General features: G+C 39.0%; 1 protein-coding gene across 7 annotated transcripts in view; it reads left to right on the forward strand.

Moving 5' to 3' along the window:
- Positions 1-24408, forward strand: part of EML6 (EMAP like 6) — a 253399-nt gene that overhangs the window by 141311 nt on the left and 87680 nt on the right. For all 7 annotated transcript variants that reach the window (XR_005202459.1, XR_005202460.1, XM_017542366.2 and 4 more), the window contains exons 11-16: positions 1550-1762; positions 7434-7601; positions 11965-12071; positions 14955-15073; positions 17400-17586; positions 20052-20157. Coding sequence is in view for 5 of the 7 variants with exons in the window: in XM_017542366.2 (XP_017397855.1) it covers positions 1550-1762; positions 7434-7601; positions 11965-12071; positions 14955-15073; positions 17400-17586; positions 20052-20157 (900 nt within the window). In the remaining 2 variants the exon portion in view is untranslated. The remainder of the gene's footprint in view (positions 1-1549; positions 1763-7433; positions 7602-11964; positions 12072-14954; positions 15074-17399; positions 17587-20051; positions 20158-24408) is intronic.

Raw genomic sequence — 24408 nt, forward strand, 5'->3', positions numbered from 1 at the left:
GTGGGAAGCTGGGGAGAGATAGCAAGGGGAGAAATGCCAGATGTAGGTGATGGGGAGGAAGGCAGCAAATCACACTGCCATGTGTGTTCCTATGCAACAATTCTGCATGTTCTTCACATGTACCCCAAAACCTAAAATGCAATAAAATAAATGGGAAAAATAAAATAAAATAAAATAAAATAAATGTCATAAATAAGACTCTGCCTCATCAAACTCTTCAGCGCACCATTGCTGAGGTATGTATTTCTTTGGTTGTCTTCTTTGCTTGATATTATTATATATATATTTGTACATAAAAAATATTAAACACATGTTTATCATTTGCAGTAACAAAATACTGTCCTGTTCAGGGGTGATACCATAATTTACTTCATCATTCTCCTATTATTGGGTATTTGGGCTTATTTCTAGTTTCTTTGTTGGTCCAGCTGTTGGAATTCCAAATGCCTTTGTACTGGTGAAATTTTCTCTCTTGAGTTATTCCAAGGACTGTATTCTTCAGGGCAAGACGCTAGGTCAAAGTCTATGTTCCAACTACAAACATTTTTACTTTGTTTTCTCTGTCATGAATTTTTATGTAATGCTGTTTTTATAGTCCAGAATTTGAAGGTGCCAATTTTATAATGCACCAGTATTATATAAGAGCATTTATTCTCACATTCTTTATTTTGAAAATACTTATTTTGAGAAAGAAATTAGGTAATATGCTTAATTGTCTAGATTTTGAATTTGAAAATTGTGTGTGGCTAAACAGTTTCCCAAATGTTTCTTGTTTGTGTTTCCTCCTTTGTGTGCTCTCTGGGGAACATCCCTGACCTGCTGTGGTGGGAATTGGGTACTAGGCCATCCGTTTGGGAATTTACCCTGCACAACGGTCGGGATTATTTTCCCCTATGATTTATATTTTATTTCATCATAATCTTGTAGATTTTCAGTGCTTAGTACTTACAAATTTAAATAATATTCTCTAACTTTTTTTCATTAATCTATTGAGCCTGAATTTTAAAAACATCACTTCTGAGCATCCTTAAATTGTGAGAAATAGAAGTTCAGGATGAACTTAGCCCAAGTTTTTAAAACCTGGCAAAGCATTGTTGACTAAACCTGATGATACATGATAAAAGTCATTTCGTTAATAATGCAAAGCATAAAAACATCTGTATCTAGATAAGTAAATGTTAGTAGCTTTGAGACATTACATTTAATATGATAATCATTTTCTTTTTAAATTTTTTGATACATTTGTGTGTTTATGTGGTACATGTGAAATTTTGTTATGTGCATAGAATGTGTAGTGATCGCGTCAGGATATTTAGGGATGCGTTACCTGAATATTTAATCATTTTCTTCTTATGTCTGAGAATTTTGAGTATGGGCTTTCTTTAAACCATGCAAAAAAAAATGACAAATGGGATAAAGAGATTAGAATATGTAGTTTTATTAATTTATAAAAGTTTTTTTTTAAGTTTCTGATCTTTATAAAAAATGAATAAAGTAAATTAGAATAAGCTTTTTATTTAAATGTAAGGTTAATATTGATTATTTTCAGCTGGGAAGCCTTTAACAAGTAAAGAAGAAATTAAAGGGATTCCTTGGGCCTCCTGGACATGTGTGAAAGGCCCTGAAGTGAGTGGAATTTGGCCCAAATACACTGAGGTTACTGATGTCAACTCAGTGGATGCAAATTACAGCAGCTCAGTGCTGGTGTCTGGAGATGATTTTGGACTGGTTAAATTGTTTAAATTTCCTTGTCTCAAGAGAGGTAAGGCCAAAAGAGATGTTTTATTGCATAAAGATTTACTGTAAACTGTACAGTACAATTAAGGCTGATCTTCCTGCTGTCTGTTCCAATACACTCTTTATTTTATCTTGTATATTTATATTTACTCTTCTACAATTTTAAATAGTTAGAATGTGGCATTGATGTCTTCTACTTCTGACATCCTAAGATTCGCGGTTTTGCAAATTTAAGAATTTGCTAATAGAGTTATTACCATATTGTGATTGGTAAGCTTTGTTTCACATTTCAAATAAGTTATATTTATGTAAATATTCATAGTTTATATATAGTCCATTAAAATGTTGCAACTAAAATTCTTTTATGATTCAGAGCTATTGTGCTTATACATGGAAAAGCAAAGCAAATCCTTTCAAACATAATTAAAATCTGACTGTGGTTGTTCTGGTGAAAATATACTTTATGGACCTCTCGTCATAGCACTAATTTTGGAAACTAAATTTACATAACTGGTGGAAGTTTTGAGATAAGTTTAATTCAAAACAACCCTCTCTGCCCTCATGTTTTATTGTTTTGTTTTGTTTTTAAAAGTGTTTGACTTCAATTATGTCGAATGCTCAAGCTTTGTAGAAGGTGATGAATTAACCATGTGATGACTGTCCTCCTCTTCCTTTGCAAGTTTAGGCAAAGCCCATATTCAGGCTCTTCTGAGACTCCTCAGCTGTGCCTGAAAATCTGATCTTAGAAAAGTAATCAACAGGGACATGCTGCTGCCTGAAAACTTTCACTTGAACAATTTTTAGATTAAGCAAGGAAAGGGATTGAAAAATGCAATCAGAAAGTCATTTTCGGCTAACTGGCAGTTTTGAAGCAGACAATTGTGGTATAAAGGGAACATAAAATGCATAACAAAACCACCATCAGTGAGACATCACAAAACAACCATGCGTTTAAAATGCACAAGGCACAGGATTACCTAAACATGCCCAATTCATACTCTTCTTTCTCCAGACAAGGGCCCTTTGAGTAATAGGGTGTATCTTGTTAGATTGAGTAATATACCTGCAGAGGGTAAGTTAGGCCTCCAGGAAGAGTACTTGGGAATTCAGAATTGAGAAGAAACAACTTTGGGGTCAGAGACACCACTACTTGTCTCCGGTGTCAGAACTTGGGAATAAACATAACTCAATGAGAACTGGTATCTACTATACATCCCCAAGTCTTGTAAGGTGGTCTTGGGTCTGGAAAATAGCAATGGAAATGTGGATCTATTATTAGAACAGAAAGGGTGTGTTAGTCTATTCTTACATTGCTATAAAGAAGTACCTGAGACTTGGTAATTTATAAAGAAAATAGGTTTAATTAGCTCATGGTTCAGTAGGCTATACAGGAAGCATGATGCTGGCATCTGCTTGGCTTCTGGAGAGGTGTCAGGAAACTTAGAATCACGGCAGAAGGTGAAGGAGGAGAAGGGAAGGCATGTAACATGGCCAGAGCAGGAACAATAGAACTAGAGCCAGGTGCCCTACACTGTTAAACAACCAGATCTCGTGAAAATTTGTTGACTATTATGCGGACAGCACCAAGAGAATGAAGCTAACCCATTTGTGAGAAATTCACTCCCATAATCCAGTTACCTTCCAGCAGGCTCTGCTTCCAATTCTGGGGATTACAATTCAACATGAGATTTGGGACACATATCCAAACTATATTAGAGAGGGTGGGTTGTGCTGTCAAAATGAGTCACCGTTACATAAAAATCAACTGTGGATAATGGCACACAGAGGGCATCTGCATGAATGAGGAGAGATGGACAGCCAGATGACATATGGTGAGAATAGCAAACCCTCAGCAACCTACAAAAGTATCCACGTCTTCATAGCAAATGGACTTGTGTTCTACTTTTCATGACAGATGGCTTATAAATCTTATAATTTGCATCTGAGACATTCAGTCTTCTGTGTCATTTTTGTGCCACAAGTCCTGGTGGGGAGGTGAATAAAAAGTGGGAATTGTTGATGGGAATAATAGCAGTTGGTGGAATGTGTCTGTCTATAATTTAGGTGACAAGTGATAAATATTCCATGCACGTTTTAAACCTGTAAACAGCCAGATATGAGCAGGTGCTGATGACCATGAGCAGTTGTAGGAAGTGAGCAGGCATTATTGTTTTCTACTGGGATTTTTAAAAACTCACAACCAAGTTAATTTGACATGTTTGCAATTATGTGTGGATAATATTCAGTTGTACAGTAATTAGACATAAGTGTTCTGCAGTTAATGAAAATGGTTGCTACTGGTATTGTGTTTACATAGCCAAACCAATTTGTTTTTCTCATTTTGACAGTTTTCACATCTTAAAGTAATTAGGATCAATACTGACAGCTTTCCCTGATACCACTTAGACTATATATCCTGTTTGATCATCACCACACAGACACTGAAACGAGGTAAAATCCAAGGTCTTGCTCAGTGACATTTGCCGTGTCCTAATAGCCTTGGCACTCACCCCTACTTCAAGGGGAGACTCAGAGGCTCTCCATGTTCCACCTGGAATACCCATTCCATTCCTCCTTAGCACTACACCTCAGCAACCCATGAAAGTATCCATTTCCCCACAGCAAGTGGACTTGGGTTGCACATTTTATGGCACGTGGCTTATAGACAACTTGAACAGCCGCCTCCTATGATGAGCATCCTGAATGTTAAGACTTGAGTTGTGGAAATCTTGGATCTTGGATCTTGGAGGAGCCAGTGCTGGCTTTCCATATGTCATGGATGAGCTTGATGCAGTGCAGGGACAGGAAGGCCAGTGTGGCTAGAACATAGTGCACGAGGGGAAGAGTTGCGTACCATGGCACTGGAGAGGGTGGCAGGGCTATGTCATAAAGGCCCCCCGGCCGCTGCTAGAAATTGGAGTTGTCTTCTAAGTGCAGTGAAAAACTATTGATGGTTTTACATGGAGTGATACAACCGATCTAAGTTTTTAAGACTTTTGATATTTTGTGGAATGGTTAGGAAAGGGGAGGTTTCCAGTAGAGAGATTACTGCAAGAGTCCAGTAAGAGATGATGCAGCTTAGATAAAGGTATTAGGAAGAGACACAGAGAGGTGGTTGGGCTTCAGATACAGTTTCCAGGGAGAGTTGAGGCTTTTACAGATGGATTGGATATGAGAATAGAGGAAAAGAAAATAATCAAGGATGACTCCTAAGTTTGGGACTTGAGCATTGGGGTACGTGGTGGCAGCATTTACAGAGCTGGGAAAATTAGAAAAAAAATGTTTGTCTCTGGGAGTGCACATAAGGGCAAGGGGAATGTCTGGGTCTGTTTTCCCTGTTGTAAGTTAGAGGCCCATATTGGGCATCCAGATAGACGTGGCACAGAGCTGTCAGTACTCCAGGAAGACTTCAGGGCTGGAGATGAGCACCTGGCAGTCACACTGACAACACTTTAAAGCCATGGGAGAGGAGGTCGATAGAGAGGGGGTGAGGGCTGAGGCCTGAGCCCTCCTTGTGGTGCAGAGGACAAAGATGTCTGGTGAAGTCATTCAGTGTCCCAAGGAACGCCTTCTGAGAGACAGGCCTTCATTCAGTGTCCCAAGGAAAGCCTTCTGAGAGAAAGATCTTCATTTATTCATTAAGTGTTTGTTAAATGCTGTCATAGGCGATGGAGATATGCCAAAGAGGAAAACAAGCACAAATCCCTGCCCTCATGGAGCTGCTTTGTTCTACTGAAGATCCACAGTTAATATACAAGAACATGTAAACATATCTGATTGTGAGAAGTGCTATGATGAAAAATAAAGCAAACAGTGGGAGTAGAGAATGCTGGAGTTGGGCGGCGTAGTGTTGCTGTTCTAAATAAGTTGGTCAAAGAGAAGCTTGCTGTTATGGCTTCATTTGACTTGGAACCTGAAGAAGAATGAAGGATCCAGCCATTCAGATATTTAGGGAAAGAGCACTTCAAACAGCGGAAACAGCAAAGGCCTAGAAGCAGAGAATGCTTAGCTTGTTTGAGGAATAGCAGAGAGAACAGTGTGCCTGGAGCAGAGTGAGTGAGGGGGAGAGAAGGCAGAAAGAAAGGATCAGAGAGATAAGACCTAAGCACTAATGACACTAACGCTTTTGCAGGTTCTAGTTCTAGCTTGCAAAGACTATATTAGTTATCTGTTGCTGCATAAGAAATTATCCTCTAAACTTAAAAGCTTAAATGCACAAACATTTATTATATCATGATTTCTGGGAGTCACAGATTCCCAAGTGCTGTCAAGTGAAGGTTAAACTGAGACCAGAGGATTCACTTCCAAGATGGCTCACTTACGTGGCTCTTGGCAGGAGGCCTCAGTTCCTGCTAAGTGAGCCTCTCCGTAGATTGCTCAAGTGTGCTTGTGATGTGGCATATAGAGATCCAAGAAACAGAGCAAGGAAGAATCTGCAGGACCTTTTATCACCTCCTCTTAGATGTCACCGTTACTTTTGCCATATTCTGTTCATTTTGTGTCATATAATTTGTGGACCTATTTTTAAACCACTACGAAGAAATAGGCATATTGATCTGTGGGGAAGGTATAAAGGTCAAGGAAGCAAAGAATGGGCCAACACTTTAAGATGTAGAGAGAGATGGGAAGAGTATACCTTGCTCCCCAATTACTCAATTATCAACATTTCCAACTGACCTTAGTTGGAGCCAGTTTGATTTTTTAACTGAAACTGATTTAGGTAACTTTTTGACATAGGCAAGTTTGCTTTTGAGACCCCATGCTTCCTTTCCCTTCTGCAGCAGAATTCCCCTATTTTTTCTTAGAACCCCTCATATAATGGGGCTTATCTGGTCACAGTGTGCTCTCAAAAAATGTGGGAGCATGGCATGCAGCAGTAATTTTCACCTTATAAATCATTGCATCTCCAGTGGACATTTGAAATTTACACATATAATAGTCGAACAGATGGCCTCCCCCTACCCTAACAAAAGAGATTTCATTTAGAGAAACTCTAAGAAATAGAAATGTTTTTGAAGAGAGCATGGGGGGTGTTTGATCTCCTGAAATCTCCCATGGACTGTGGGATTCTAGGCCTCCATGTAAGATGGACCCTGCTTATTACTTGAGTACCTTGAGCTGCTGTGTACTGAGCATATGCTGAAGGACTTACTACTGTAGTTCACCCACAAATATCACTCCAAGTAGCTTTTTCTATTACACTCACTACCTTGGGGCTAGTGTTCACTAGGTAAAGCAACCAGTTTAAGGGGTAGGAAATGATTCTCCAAACGCTAGGTCTACGTGACTCCAAACAATTTTATTTCCATAGAATTATTTTCTGTTTCCCTGTTGCAAAGGATTGCCTGTTTTATCTTGCATTTAAATAAGAATGTGTAAGATGTTCACTCTCTATCATTTATTTTCGGAATCAGTGAAGCAGTAGGCAGCATATGGAAGAGGTTCAGATGTGTTCTGAACTTGTTAAAATGTAAGCCCACAGGGCTTACATTTTAAGACCTATTTTTAGCTTATTGCATATTGGAATAATTGACATATCTTTTGGAGCATTTGCTTATATGTTATATGTAAAATTAAACATCATTTTTGGATATATTTAAAGATTTTACTCTTCAACATGAATAGGAGTGGGGGTTTTTTAAACTAATGAACGCTTCTTTTTTCATAACTAATCCTCTCAAAAAATATTCTTTCAGGAGCCAGATTTAGAAAGTACGTGGGCCATTCTGCACATGTCACAAATGTCCGCTGGTCCCATGACTTTCAGTGGGTGCTCAGCACAGGAGGGGCTGATCACTCGGTTTTCCAGTGGAGGTTTATTCCAGAAGGTGTCAGCAACGGCATGCTGGAAACTGCACCCCAAGGTAAATCCAGCAATAATTTCTTAATATCATTTTATTTTTAAATAGGCATTTCAAAGAATGATCTAACATGTATTCTATAGGTAAGGGGTTTAAGCGATTTTGGAAAACTGATTTTTGTAGTCCTAAATTTTAAGAAAAGAAAAAGCTTTAAAGATTATTATGTGCTAGTTGGATAATTTTCTTCAAAGGATGTTGCTATACCAAGTGCAGTGTGACGTCAGCAATGTGACTTCAGAAATGTCAGACTAGGAAGCTCGTGACATTCCCTCCACTCATGAACACCAAATAAACATTGATTCGCAGGTCATTTCCCTCCAAGAGACAGTCATACAAGTTGAGAAACTCCTACCCACCAGGCAACTGAAATAACATCCACATCGGGTAGGTAGGAAAAGCTGAGGCACACTCTGGCAGGAACCTGGCCCTGAGCACTGCTTCATGAAATCAGGACAGGAATCTTTACCATCCAGCTTCTCCCTGTGGAGAGAAGAGTTTGGACCTCACACATAGTGCCCTAACTCTAGGTTCCCCATGGATTGGCTCTTCTTTCACCAGCTCTAGGCATGGAGGGCATTAGGCCTTTGGGAGTCTCTAAGCTACAGGAAAGAAGCCTCAGTTTGATACAAGTGTGCAGGCCTTCCAGGGGCTTCATCCCATGGGAGCAGTTCTGAGAAGAGGCTCAAAAAATGCAGCCCAGTTTCTCCCTAGATGGGGTTTATGACACACTTCCAGAGGCTGCTTGGCAGCTTGGCTTCTAACTAATATGCAACAGGGAGTTAGAGGGGCTGACACACATTAGCCCAGCAGGCAGCATGAGAAACAGACTGCTACCTCGGAGTCTCCTCTCATCACTCATCCCAGTGATGACTCCAGGTCTAATAATATCCTTTGGAGGTCAGGCGTGGTAGCTCACACCTGTAATTCCAGCACTTTGGGAGGCCGAGGCAGGCGGATCATGAGGTCAGGAGATCAAGACCATCCTGGCCAACATGGTGAAACCCCGTCTCTACTAAAAATACAAAAATTAGCTGGGCGTGGTGACGTGCACCTGTAGTCCCAGCTACTAGGGGGGCTGAGGCAGGAGAACCGCTTGAACCAGGAATGTGGAGGTTGCAGTGAGCCGTGATGATGCCACTGCACCCCAGCCTGGTGACAGAGCGAGACTCTGTCTCAAAAAAAAAAAAAAATCCTCTGGAAGGAGTTTGTCCACACATTGAACTCCCCGACTTTTATAGATTCCACTCAAGGTGGAAGCTATAAACCTCCCACTTCTGGGAGCAGAGGGGACAAAGTATATGAGTGTCTGTCTAGTTCATAGAGAAAAGTAGAAGTTTTATATGGACCTGTAGGCACTTCCAGGAGCTTATTCCCTTAGAAGCAGTGATGAGAAGGACTCTAAGAATGTACCCCCTCATTTCTTCCCAGGCAGGGTTTATGCCATGTGTTGTATGCCCAGCTTTTACAGTTACCTCCCAGAGGGCCCCATCCTAAAGCTTTTTTGCTCTGGGAACAGAAGAGACTAGGAATATTCTTGTCTTCCTATATCACAGAACAAAGAGGTGGTCTTAAATGGGTTTACAAATACTTCAGGAGCTACATCCCCTTTGAGCAGTGCAGAAAAAAGTTAGGAATGTGCAACTCCCATTTTTATAGCATACACTTCCAATGGCGTTTTGATGACCTGCCATCTAATGACTTGCATCAAGGAGCTAACAGGGCAAACATACAGTAGCCCTCCAGCAGCCGGAGCTGAGCACTTCATGAGCCTTTGCTCTGGCTCACTCCAGTGATAAATCTGAGCCTACCTGCACTCCCTGGAAAAAGTTTAGCCATATATCAAGTGCCACACCTTCTATAGCTCCTACCCACGAGACTGTCTCCTCAATTACCTAACTCTGGAAATTGATGGGGCTTTGCATTCCTGAGTGGACTTAGACCACAGAAATTGAAGAAGCAGAGGTACAGTGGGCCACTTCATGAGCTGACTCCCCAGGATCAGAGGGTACAGCCTAAATGTGAGTACAGGCAGTTGCCACAGATTGCCTACTTGGCTTAGCGCAGAAAAAGTAAGCAGTAAATGGCTGTGCTCAGCTTCACTGTGAGGACAGAAGGAATTGAAACACAGAGTCCATACCCCAACCCTTCCAGCTACATCAAGGGAGTCTAATGTCTTCTACCTTTACAGTCTTGTGGTACCAACAGGACATGGCACATTTTAAGTTCTAGGGCCACCAAAAGAGTAGCCTGGGCAAACACACAGATTTGAGAGGCACCTCAAAACCACTGGCCAGTCAGATTGGTGAGATCCTTCTTCTGTACAAGGCCAGTCTGACAAGATAAGGAGAAGGAGCTTTTTTTTTTTTTTTTTTTTTTCTTTTTAAATCGAATGCACAGAAACCAACATAGAGTGTCAACAACAATGAAGAAATGAAATTCCCAATAAAAGAACAAGATCTCTCAGAAAGCAACCCCAGTTAAGTAGAGAGATGTGATTTACCCAACAGGGAATTCCAAATAATAGTCATAAAAACCCTCAGTGAGGTCAAGAGAGCAATACTAGAACAAATTGAGAACTTCAGAGATAGTGTTTTTAAAAAGCACCCAAAATATTTTTGCTGAAGATGGGCTGGGTGCAATGGCTCATGACTGTAATCTCAGCACTCTGGGAGGCCCAGGCAGGTGGATTACTTGAGGTCAGGAGTTTGAACACCAGCCTGGCCAACATGGTGAAACCCAGTCTCTACTAAATACAAACATCAGCAAGTGTGGTGGCGTACATCTGTAATCCCAACGACAAAGAAGGCTGAGGCAGGAGAATTGTTTGAACCCAGGAGGCAGAGTTTGTTGTGAGCCAAGACTGTGCCACCGCTCTGCAGCCTGGGTGATAGAACATGACTCCATCTCAAAAAACCAAAAACAACAACAAAAAACTTTCTCTGAAGAGTACTGTAACTGAACTGCAAAATTCAGTAGAGAGGTTCAACAGCAGACTAGATTAGGCAGAAGAAAGGAACAGTGAGCTTAAAGACAGATTACTGAAAATCATCCAATCTGAGAAATGAAAAAGAACAAAGATAGTTTAGAGACTTATGGTGGTCCAACAAGTTACGTGTTACCAACATGCCAAAAAGAAGAGAGAGAAGTGGGCAGAAAATCTGTTCAAAGAAATAACGGCAGAAAAATTCTCATGCCTAGGAAAAAAAATAAGCCAAATCTAGGAAGCACAAAGGACACCAGATAAGGTGAATCCAAAAAGATGCACCCCAAGAAACATCTTCATCAAATTATCTAAAGTTAAAGGCAGAGTATTGAAAGTAGTAAGTGGAAGGAGAATCATCACACCTTAAACTCTATAGAGGTTTAAGGAAACCTCTATAAAACCATCAGCAGATATCCCAAGTGCATTTTGAAGGTCTAAGGTTTATGTGAAGAATTAACCTTTGGGGGATAACAGGAGAGAATACATTTCAGCTTCCTTAGGACAGTTGTAACAGGCAGAGGGTCTGCTCAGTCAGGCTGCAGGGGGACAGGGTAACCTTTGAAATGGAAGTGGCCTTCAGAATGGGGCTCAAGGAATGGTTCATGGCCGCGGCCTATGTGTTCCCATTCAATGGACATATATGTAGTCTTTTCATTTATATCCAGTCTGATGTCAGCAGGGATGAGCAGGTGATAAAATGAAAGATTATATGAATAACTGTTGGGAAGAGTTCTGCAGTGGTTTGGGCCGTGACAATTAGCAACACTCAGTGGGCATGTTAAAAGGCTAAAGAGGATCTGTATTGAAGTAAATGGTTGCATTTATTTTTGCCCCCGCCTTTCCATTTATAAAACCTGCCATTTTACAAAGCAAAGCTGAAAACCCAGGTTTCTACTATCTAATAGAAATGTGTAAATGACCGACCTGGGCAGCATGGCAAAACCCTGTCCCTACAAATAAAATTTTAAAAAATAGCTGGGCATAGTGGTATGTACCTGTAGTCCCAGCTGCCAGGAGGCTGAGGTGGGAGGATTGCTTGAGCCCCGGGGGCAGAGGTTATAGTGAGCTGAGATTGTGCCACTGCACTCCAGCCTGGGAGACAGACACTGTCTCAAAAAAAGTATAAATGGGTTTCGTCTGCCTGGTGAGTGGTGTGGAAAAGGAAGTTTCCCTAGTCTGTTAATGTTTCTGAAAGGAGTGAAGGGTGGGCTGAACTAAACCCAAAGATGAAAGAAAGATGTTTTCACAATATATATTAAATGAAAACTATGGTATAGTTTTTATTTACTTTGCTGGCATAAAAGGAAAAATATTTTAGATAATTTCAGCTGCTCAGAGTCTCAGAATTTTTGCTTTTGTTTCTAATGGGTTGTTTCTCTGCAGAAGGTGGAGCTGATTCCTATAGTGAAGAATCTGATTCAGATTTATCTGATGTGCCCGAATTGGACTCTGATATTGAGCAAGAAACTCAAATCAATTATGATCGCCAGGTCAGTAAGCAGGGAGCAATGAAAATTTGTAACCCCAGAACGGGATCTCATTGGATTTGGACATTGCACTAAAAATGACTGATACTTAGACAATGAGAATTAAGGCAAAAACAAGAAAAATAGTCTACTTTGTGCCTTTAAGTGCCGGATAAAAACAAAGTGTTTACCCAGTCACACGGTTAAAATTTATTTCAGTGGAACGTAATTGCAAAGTTTCAAAACTCAACCCCGGGTATTTGGGCTTTTTGCCTCCCTAGCACCTGAAACTGAAAATATTTTTTTGAAGAAAAATGTGCAAGGAAGCCATAGGTCTTTTTTCACTTTCTTAGCAGATTATGAAAGCATGTGTTTTCTTTACAAGGATGGATATGCTGGAGGCATGATGATTTGCATGTGAGCTTGTTAGCCCAGGTTTTCTATTAACTTACTGCAACCATTATCCATTTAATTAAAGTAATTATCCATTTAAAGTAAAAGCTCAAATGTGTATTAATCTCTGCAGTCAGAAATTACCTCTAGTAGAAAAGTTGGTCAGTTGCCTTCAATTTGTTTTGGAAGTTGACATATCATTTTAGCACTAAACAGTGAGTGTTAAAGCAGTCCCTCAGAGGGATTTGAACACATACCACCTTGTTATGGCAGTAACCATGGGGGTTCTCTTTTTCTTCCTTGTCACTTACCAAAAGTATTTGAAGCAAATTCTGTACATGAATGTGGAATGAATAGAACTTCAAATTTCAGATACATCAACTGTCAGTGTTGCCAGTGGAGATTTAGGATATAGGCCTATGGCAACTACCATGTATTGAGAGAAGTTGAGTATCTTGCCCAGGTCCATTTTGCTTGTAGTATTAGGATAACATTGCTTATCTAGGCTTCTCTCCAAAGTGCACATTCTATGAGCTACTTGGTTTGCCTTTAAATAAGCACTAAATTGGAATATTTTTTAGCCATAATCACCCCTCATTGTTCAGGGTTTGAAAAATTGGATTCGTACCAAGACAGTCTGATGGTTTTGGGTCAACCCCATGACTAAATCAGCTTGACTGTTTATTGACACATTGTATTATGCAATACGACTCCTAAAAAGAACTTCAAGAGAGATTATTGTCTGTGGCCATACAACCCTGAACGTACTCTCGATCTTGCCTGAAAGGAAATTATTATTGTGGAAATATTATGCAAACACTAAACAATATTATACTCTGGTATCAGGAGATAAAATCTAAACAGAATGAACACAAAATTTAGGAAAAGAAATCTTTAATCAGGAAGTATTTGTTTAATAAAATGATGCCAGTAGAAGAATGAAAAGGGACCAGGCACAGTGGCTAATTCCTGTAATCCTGATGCTTTGGGAGGATGAGGTGGGAGGGTCACTTGAGGCTAGGAGTTTGAGACCAGCCTAGTTAACATAGTCTCTGTATCTACAAAACAAAACAAAACAAAACAAAACAAAACAAAACAAAACAGCTGGGCATGTGCCTATAACCCCAACTACTCAGGAAGCTGAGGTGGGAGGACTGCCTGAGCCCAGGAGTTTGAGGCTACAGTGAGCCATGATCATACCACTGTACTCCAGTCTGGGTGACAGAGCAAGATCCTGTCTCTAAGAAAAATAAATAAAAGAATGAAAAGGTAGACATAAAATTCATGCCTACAACCTAAACAGGTTGAATATCCTGAATCTGAATTCTCCAGAATTTAAAACTTCATAAGTACCAGTATGATGCGCAAAGGAAATGTGCATTGCAGCAGTTTGTATTTTCATTTGGATTTAGAATGCTCAACCAGTAAGTGTAATGCAAATATTCCAAGATCTGAAAAAACCTGAAATCTGAAACACTTCTGATCCTAAACATTTCAAATAAGGAATACTCAACCTGTATATTCTCCCTCATGTTTCACTTTCCAATGCTTTCACCGGTATGTGATTTACCTTCACAATATTCCTGAACAGGGATTTTTAGACTCAATTTTACAGATGAGAATTTGAGGCCCAGAGAGGCTATGAGACCTGTTTAAACAGTAGAAATACCAAGACTGGAATTCATTGCTCTAAAGTAAATAGTTGGTGAGCTGATGAAAGCATCATGAATTCAGACGAATAATTATCTTTAGATTCTAGAAGCTTAGTTAATTGCATCTGTAGTAGACAAAACAGTAGTGAGATTTCTTCTGACTTTTTAAAAATGATTCTTGATCAAATCCTAAACAGGGACCTTATATTTTATGATTTTTAAAAATAGTTTGATCAGGCAAAAACTTAATGAAGATGAGAAATTATTACTAGATTGGATTTCATTTTCCACATGTTAAATGGACATTTCTTGGTAGTAAAGCATAAATACACAGTAAAAAACAGATTGAGCTTTATGTACATTTAAATGGTACAATCAGCAGCACATTTTAGGTTCCAAGTTAGACCAAGATTGATCTTTGCTCTGTATCTCAGATCTGTTATGATGCATGAAGTTATGAAGGGAATGTAATTCCAAAGAGGGATTTTAGGAGAAAATTGTCATGACTCCTGAGGTCCACATTTTTCAAATCTCAGAATCAGCAAGAGATTTCTGGCCTTAGAAGAAATAAAATATTTTATTTATATTTCACTGATACTTAATTTTCTTTAAAATTTACTAATATATATTTTACATGTTAAGAAAACAGTAACAAATCAACAGATTATTTTAAAATCCCAGTTATTAAAAATATTTTATATTAGTTTTGTTTATTAGGAAAAAGTAATATTCAGTCTTATGTCTTATGTTTTCCAAAGCATTGTATTAAAGCAATTAAAGATTTTACAAGAATGCCAAGAGACTGATGTTTGTGGAACCTGATGAAAGGCATCTCACCCAGATGTTTCTGTTGTACTTTAAGGTTTACAAAGAAGATCTACCTCAGCTAAAGCAACAAAGTAAAGAGAAAAACCACATAGTGCCCTTCCTCAAACGAGAAAAGGCTCCCGAGGACAGCTTGAAACTCCAGTTCATACACGGGTAGGTGCTCTGTCGTAATCACCTATGCCTCTTCCTCTCTCTGCCTGGCTGTCACCAGCCTTAGCACCAGGCTTTAGGGGTCCTCTCTCCTCAGTGTTGTCCTCCTTCAGGCTAGCTCTTCCCTGCAACGTGTACTTGCACCTGTGGTTGCTTTTTAAAGTATGACTCTCTGTCCAGTTTTCTCGTTTATGTTCTGTGGCTATCACAATGTGATTGTCTCTAGATTTCTCAGACTTCATGTGATTCCATGACATCAAGACTACTGCTGCTCATTGCTGCTGTATTTTTTTCTCATCACCATCTTCACTTCCTCTTTCTCCTTTCCTCTAATCCCCTGCTCTGTTCACTGGCTCCACCATAGGACAGCATTTTCTTCAAATATTTTTTGCGCATGTGCCCAAAATAACTTTGAATTTTGTAAAATTATATGCACCCTTGCATATTTTAAGTAGACAACTAAAACTTTTTAGTGTAACTTTAAATGGTTGAGAAGACTATATCTGTATTATGAATACATCAGTCCTTTAAGTGGATGCAAAGGAACCTAAATGCCATAAATATTTGATTCTCACTATTATCAACTTAAAAAGTATGTGTGACAAAAAACAGCAGCTCCCCCTGTAATCCTAGCACTTTGGGAGGCCGAGGCAGGTGGATCACTTGAGCCCAGGAGCTCTAGACCAGCCTGGGCAACATGGTGAAGTCTCATCTCTACAAAACCTAGCCAGATGTAGTGACATGCACCTCTAGTCCCAGCTACCCAGGAGGCTGAGGTCGGGGAATCGCCTGAGAGGGAAGGTCTAGGCTGCAGTGAGCCACGATCTTGCCACTCCAGCCTGGGTAACAGAGGGAGACCCTGTCTCAAAGGGCGAAAAAAATGTATGAACAAATCCTTCTATAACAGGAGGATATTTTATATCATTCATATTTCTACTTAAGCTCCTATCTCCATTCTAATTTTTCCATAAAATTTTACCCTAACATAATGTGTGTATGCTTGAGAGTTCTTTGTCACTATATCATACCCTCTGCAAGAAAAAAAAAATTATCTTCTGGGATCATAAGACTGTACCTCAGCCCAATACAGTATCCACTAGCCACATACATGGCCACCGAGCACTTAAAATACAGCTGTTCTGAGAAAAAATGTGCTCTGTGTAAAATGCACACCAATTTTGAAGACTTACTATGAAAAGAGGAATGCAAAATATCTTACAAGCTTTTATATTGATTACATGTTGACATAGTAATGTCTTAGATGTGTACTGGATTTAAAAATGTTACTCAAATAAATTTCATTTCATTTTTTTCTAATGTGGCAACTAACAAGTTTTTAGTTACTTAGGATCATGTTATTTTTTCTATTAGATAGTGCTGCTCCATTAACCATTTCTTTGATTGAATTATAATTATTTGTAAAAATTGACTAAATCAACATAAATATATTACTAATTGTGACATATAATTATTAAGCACAGAAAACTTTTATTGGAAATTATTTTAATATAGTGGATTGGTTTTCAGTTGCAAAATTGGTGCGTGTATATTACTTATTGTTAGAATGTAGTAAAATTAAGTATTGAGTCTATTCCCAGTTTGCATTTTTTTATAGATGTAAGCACTAAGAAAGTCTATTCTCTTTAAAGTAGGTAAGAGTGGAGGCAATTTTATCATAGCGATTTTACTCAATTCTTCAAACTCCTATGATAGGCCAAAAAAGTCATATTTGATTTTGATATATCACAAAATGATGATCTTTCAGCTGATAATTCCATTAAGTCTCTGTACAATTTTGTTGAAAGCAAAGAATTGAAAATCCCTTGATTTGCAGGATTTCTTAGCCAGTCATTAGAGTTGTTTTCTTTCGACATCCTTGCTTGTATTTTGAATTCTTCATTTGTTTTGGTGTCCCTGGAAGGGTCTATGCTCCAGAGTAATACACCGGAGTAGGATTTCAGATGGAGGAGAGGAATGGCTTTCTACAGTGGGAGTAAGGTGTTTATGAGAGGGGATATTGGGAAGGGAATACATGAACCTCATCACAGATGTGTTCTCAGATGATCATTTTTACGAAAAAGTGCACACAATAGCTGAGGATTTGGGAACAGATTCTGTTACAATGGTCAGTGCCCATGTGCCTCTTTGAAAGTAGTCTCATGCCCTCAGACAGCCACATATCCTCATTTAAACATTGCTGTCCTATGTGACACCTGGGGTTCTACTTGCACGTGTGCACGCCAATATGTTAGCCTTGTGTCTGACACCTTCCCCTCCATGTGTTTGCTTTTTGTTCAACCACTGTGCATTTCTCGGACCTGTGCTTTAGTTATAGAGGCTACGACTGTAGAAACAATCTGTTCTACACACAAGCTGGAGAAGTAGTCTACCACATTGCTGCAGTTGCTGTCGTGTATAACCGGCAGCAGCATTCCCAGAGGCTGTACCTGGGGCACGATGATGACATTCTCAGCCTGACCATCCATCCAGTGAAGGACTATGTGGCCACTGGGCAGGTATGTATCTCCTGTAAAACTGAGGCCTAGCCAAAAAGAGAATTTTTAAACCGGTTTACATATTAGAAATTCAAGAAATATTTTGTAGAAATAAACATGACATAGGAAGGTGAAGGTTGAGTGAACATTGGATCATTCCATGATGATGGCAGAATCAACCAAAGCGTTCTAGCACTACTGGGAAACCTCTGAGGAGTTCTTTTCCTGGAATGATGAGATACGTGAATGGGACCAGCTAAAACTAAAATAGTGCAAGTTTTGTCAAGGAGTAGCTTTTTATATTTCCTCACTGTGTGCCCAGGACTTAGTATATCCTAGGTACTCAATAAATATTAGCCAGGCGCAGTGGCTCATGCCTGTAATCCCAGGACTTTGGGATGCTGAGGCAGGCAGATCCGGAGGTCAGGAGTTTGAGACCAGCCTGGCCAACATGGTGAAACCCTGTCTTTACTGAAAATACAAAAATTAGCTGGGTATGGTGGCATACACCTGTAGTCCCAGCTACTAGGGAGACTGAAGCAGAAAAATCACTTTAACCTGGGGGGCTGGGTGGAGGTTGTACTTGAGCCAAGATTGTACCACTGCACTCCTGCCTGGTGACACAGCGAGACTCTGTCTCAAAAAAAAAAAAAAAAATATATATATATAATATATATGTATATATTATATATATATATAATATATATGTATATATTATATATATATAATATATACGTATATATTATATATATATAATATATATGTATATATTATATATATATAATATATACGTATATATTATATATATATATAATATATATATATTGAATGAACCATTTAAAAATACTGTAACATCTAGAGTATAATTATTTTTGTAAGACTTAAAACCGTCAGAATTTTGACTAATTTATATTTTAGCCTTTTAAAAACACTTTGAATTTTATCTGAGCTTTTTTTGAAATGCCTAAACCTTAGATTGAGTCTGTAATTGAAAAAGCTACTATAAACAGGGACCCTGTACAATCATTTGGGGGTGGAAAGAGAAAAGTAATAGTTAATTTATTAAACAAAGGCTGTTTAACTTGGATGTATTACCTTGCTGGCTAAAGAGTAATATTGTCAAAAGTATTTTTAGTTTTTTCTTTTCCTCAAATGTATAGATTATATTTTTGTTCAGTTTCTTTTATCATGAGTGTTTAATTGCAGATAATACTTAACTGGTATTGACTACCTAAGTGGCAAATTCTGAGAAGAAATTCTTGGTATAATGTCAGGTTAACATGAAACAAACCCTTTTCCTGAAACTTGACATGCAGGTGGTAAAGCCTTTGAACAGAGTTCATAACCTGGGGTTCATGAAATCCACGAAGGAAAATGAGAGCATGAGGGGAGTCAACCCCTAAAAAGGGGTATTTTGGGGGAAAAGGGATCTATAGCATTTAACCTGTTTTTAAAAGGGTTACAATCCTCTGAAGGGTAAGGGCCTGCCATTGGTTTATACATGAATTTGCTGGCCCTCCAACTGAAAATTAGAGACCTGTTGTGTTAGCTGATGTTATTAGGTTTTACAAGTAATTGATCATTGTTTTGCTTTTTCACTTACCCTTAATTTTTTGTCTGTCTTATAAACAGACGGTGCTTGATTCATGTGTATTTAATAGCCTTTTTTTTTTTTAAACTATAAGCCAGACATTGGTTTTTTTACATAAACCCCCGAGGAGATACTGCACTCAATAATGTATTTGATGGAAGGTAAACCAGTGGCAAACAGTATTCCAGCAGCCACCTGCAGGAGACTGGGCCTCCATAGACCTCTAGGAGTGGCCCAGTGCTGCTCAATTATGCCTATAGTTTTATCTCCCATTTTTTCTTTTAAAGTCATCGTACCCAGCAGGTTTCTCCCCACTGCATATTACAAGTGAGAAAACCACTGTACTATTACAATTTTCTTCATTGTTGGGGATTAGTGTGTTAGAAGCTTGTATCCCTGCAAAGATAATCCATCTTAATGAAAGATAGTTATGCCATGAAAATGTTATTTCCCAGGGGCAGAAGGGGGGCGAGGCCTCCTCCTGGTGGGTAGCATAATTGAGAATGGGTAAAATAACTCTGGATAGCATCAAGGTACAGGTGACTTCCTGGACTGAGAAGCAGAATCTTGTGTCAAACTGAGAAGGCAGGAGAGGGAATGGTAGAAGTAACTGACGTAAACAAGGCACAGTGGACATTTGAATTAGCCTTCAATGCCCAGCATCAGGTTAGGCTCTGCTGGAACTCTACCTGACGGCCAAGACAGGCCTCTTAGAGACACAATGTCACAGTTTCCTCATCTCAAAAATAAATGAGTTGTACCAGATGATTTCCTAGGCTCCTCCTAGTCTCCAAATGGGTTTATCTTGGTTTCTGAGCAATGTTTCACTCTAAGGAACAAAATCATTGTTAGTGCAACTTAGTAGTAGTTAATAACACTCATCCTCTTATTTAAGGTTGGAAGAGATGCTGCTATTCATGTGTGGGACACACAAACTCTAAAATGTTTGTCACTATTGAAAGGCCAACATCAGAGAGGTGTGTGTGCACTTGATTTTTCAGGTAAGACCCAGAGTCCTTGACAGATGGTTCTACATTTAGAGAGAGAGCGTGTGAGAGACAGAGAGAGAGAGAGAGAAAGAGTGAGTGTGTACTTAAACTTCCTCTCACTTCGTTGTTCTGTTTGTATTGAAGTGCACGCTCTGTGTATGCCAGCTACCTACTCTCAGACTGGGAATCATACATGGGAATATCTCACCAAAAAATGTGGCCTTTAGATTATATATCCCTTCCCATCTTCCTCATTTCTTCTCTCCCAAGTCATTACCCAGAGCTCACACTGTGTTCTGTATTTGCTTGAGCAATTTGAAATCCAGAGCAGCTGTTGCTGTTGATTTAGTTGCAAATGTCTGGCAGTGACTCAGAACATCAATTTCATCTCTCCAAATGAGTGGGAGCACATCACTCCTGATTTAAAATACAAAGAACTCGAGAGAAGGCTGCATTCTCTGCAGAGGGCCACTTGACAACATTGGTATTTGGGAAGTAACTTTTACGTTGAAAAAATAGAACTGATGTTTTCATCTCCTTAATTTAAAATTTGAACATAGTGTCATAAAAAAAACTGATGAAAATAATTTTCTTTAGAGTAAGTTTTCTTTAAGCTAGCATTTGAGAATAAGCGCCTATCACAAAAAGTATTTCTACATAGAAACTTTTAATTTCAACTGTAGAAATTAGACCAATAGGGAAAAAATTCTAAACTTTCTACAGAAAGCTGATTTTGTAATTTTTTTCCTAAATTTTATTCAAGTGCTTAGTAAGTATAACATGTATAATGTTATTAAATTCCAAGACTCCACAAACCTGAGCTCTCTCCCCTGTTCCTTCCTCTCCCTGTTCAAGCCCTCACTCCCTCTCATCTGTGCCACGGTAATCATGCTGGTCTCTGATGCCATCCCCACTTCCTCAGTCCATCCTACCCTTTTCTGGAGGCTTCCAAAAGCATAGTTACCATTGCCACTACATGGATTCCCCTTGGTTGGCTGACTCAGTGTGGAGCCCTTGAGATATCCATAGCCTTCCATGATCTGGCCTTAACCTTCCTTAGCAGCGTTTTTCATCTCCCACCCCGCAGTCCATTAGTGCTCCTTTACATCTGTCTAACTGTGGATGTCTAACTCCTTTACATCTGTTGAACTGTGGATGTCTAACTCCTTACGTCTGTCTTGCCCTTCTTTTGCCGTGTTCTTTGCTTATGCTTTTCTCATGTGTCTTTTCAAGTCCTACCATCCTTTAAGGTCAAGTTGGAAGTTTTCTCTTCCAACTTCACAGGGAGAAATAACCTGTCCTTTTTTCTGCATCCCTTAGCCCTTTGTTGTCATTGCTCTTGTGGCACCCATCAGAGTCCGTGTGGCACGTAGTATTTGTGTCAGCATCTCCATACGTTTCACACACAGTAACCACTTGGCAGCAGAGCCCATCTCTCCCCTCCCTACTACACATGCCAGACTGCTGTGGAGATAGAAGCTGCTAAAAAAAAGTAAATGACTAAATGAACAAATGAGGTTCTGCTTAATGCACTGTCTTGCCTTTCCCTATTATTACAAGAATTTTACACTATAAGCCACGTTTGAGTGAAAACTACCTTCATTGCCTGACCAGTGCAACATGGGGCAGTTTTTAGTTTTTGTAACATGCCTGTTCTCTCATACTACAAACTGCTCTACAAATCTGAGCTGCTGTGTCATTGTTAGAAGTTATTCAATGCCTTCGGTGACTATTAAATTAGTAAAAATCAAGGCTAAACAGCTCAGACTTTGGTGACATGAGGTAGGAGAAGGCGTCAGTATCGAGGGAGAGAGAATGACTCCGCATACCACATGCCAGTTTAATAACACACTCAGTAATTCATGCAATAAACAGTGAATACAAAGTCCAAACTCCTAGAAGTCTGATGGACATGCAGTTTTAAAATAGGTGTGCAGTAAAACCTAACAGGAAACTGTAATTTTAGTTCAAATATGATTGTATTTCAAAGATATGGATGAATTCCTTCTGCTTTTTGTTCTCCATAGTTGCATTCCTCAGTGGTCAGACTGCCTTTTTCCTAAAATTAATTTTGCTGGCAGTCACATATGTCTATACTTAAGTAATGACATTAATAAGTATGCTTTAGAAGAGTGGTGAAATGCCTGTTAAAGTAGCAAAAATAAACAACAATAGCTAAATGTTGACACGATTATAGGGAATCCTACATATTCTTACTTTTGGCAGCACTGAAAATTGTCTCAATTCTAGCAAACAACCTGGCTTTATTATAATAAAGCCATAATTCAAAATGACAAGTACCAAGACTGCATTTTATGTACATTTCAATGTATCAAGATAACAAAAAATTCAACTCAAAACACTATCACTGATTGCAAATGAAAATATGCACATGTGTATTAGCATATAAACAAGTGGCAGGAAATTTAGAATAATATAGAATGTGATCATTAGGTTATTTTTTTCTATAGAGTCGATTAATTTTGTTTTTAAAAATCAAAATCAAAATAATTAGCTTGTGCTATTTAAATACCTTTGGAGGAAGAGATTAACAGATCAAAGACATTAATTATGAGATGAGTTGGTAGCAATAAGCTGGTACCTAGTAATGTGGTCTCTGCATTTCAGATAGCTAACATTTCTTCCTGGCTTATTAGTTTTATAGAAGAAAGAATAAGAAATAAAGTGAGCTTAGACACCTTTTTTCCATGAGGCAGCCCTTAGATCATTGCCTGGTTAGAGAAATCAGATACTCTGGAGGAGCTAAGGAGTTCGATTCTGTGACTGCTTCTAATTCCCATCTTGGGCACATGAATTCCCAAATATGAAATATTTTGTGCATAAGAAGTGTATTTCAGTATTTTAACAATACAGTCACCATTCTCCAGATAACAATCACGGGGAAAGAGCCAGTTTTTCAGCAAATGTGTTGTTTTTGATTATGAAAATTCACCTTTTTGTCTTATAGGTTAAGTAGGATGTCAGTATATAAATGGTAGAAAGGGATCTGATAGTTTTAGAAAGTACTGAGGTCTTCCTAAAAAGTGGTGGTGGGACCTGTGGTGACTCCTGAATGTGTGAGCTGAGGCCTCTTTGGTTTAATTTCTATTGATAAAATAGAAAATTTAGTCTGTGTTATAAGAATACAATTTGAGTCTTAAACGCCTGCACCACTTTATATGCTGAGAATGGAGATCCGGAAGTTTGGTAGGGTGCCTGAGTAAAAGTCAACAGTGGCCAATCCCAAGGCAGAACCCAACTCCACTGCAAGAGTCACCAGACCTGGGTTTGTCAGCAGGCAGGAGGCGTGCGAGGAGTTCTCTTTGGGTGTCAGGCCACCTCCTGCCCCTTTCCTTTGCCAGTGCTAGTGTGAATGCAGGGTCACACTCATTAGTTATGATTTAGCTAGTGCTCCTGTGTGCCTGAGTCAGTACTGCTGTCGCTGCCCAGCTCTTAGGAGTCAGATCATTTTGGAGGTTTTGTGGACACCTACTGATAGTGTGCTTGTTTCTTGGAAAATAAGTTGTCCTGAAAATATAAAGCAGGCAAACAATGTGAAAACTAGGCAACAAATAAGCAGAGTTATGTGTGAGGATTTAGATGACTTGCCACTTTGCAAGAGCAAACAAAAGACATTTCTTAGGACAGAATTTGTAACTGTGGGTTACATGGACAAGAAGGAATGAATTTATCTCAGTTGAGAACCTGTTTTAACTCAGTATTTATTACTGTCTTGGGAAAGGGGAACCATTTTTGTTGTGTGCTTGCAGTGAGGAAAGTGCTTCCACATGAATAGAAAACCAGATTAGAAATAGAAAAGGTCAACCACATAAATATTTTCTAGCCTAAATATCAACCATATAATTTTTTAAAGACCTTCGTGGAATAATACCAATTTCCATATGGGCACATCTAAGACTTAACTTGATTTCATTGTGTTCAGTAGAAAACCTATGCATTTTTGATGAGCCCTGAATAGAGGGGCCAACTTACAGTTATCTGAATAAAACCTTTATCCTTTACTGTTGACATTAAGTGCCTTCGAATTATTTCTGGACTGTGTCACAAACATCCATAATTCATGCTGTGACTGGAAAGATGTGACAGGACATTACCTAAGACTAAAAACATGGCTAAAAATAAAAAACTCCGACTAACTGGTCAGAGTAGATTTCCAAAGCTAAGGCCAAGCCTTACCTTACGGGGAAAGTGAAACTGAGAAAGGGTAAAAAGGTGTAGCCAATATTATTTCCAGACTGTGTG

The sequence above is a fragment of the Cebus imitator genome, unplaced genomic scaffold (assembly GCF_001604975.1).
Source record: "Cebus imitator isolate Cc_AM_T3 unplaced genomic scaffold, Cebus_imitator-1.0 Scaffold143, whole genome shotgun sequence".
NCBI classification, from domain to species: Eukaryota; Metazoa; Chordata; class Mammalia; order Primates; family Cebidae; genus Cebus; species Cebus imitator.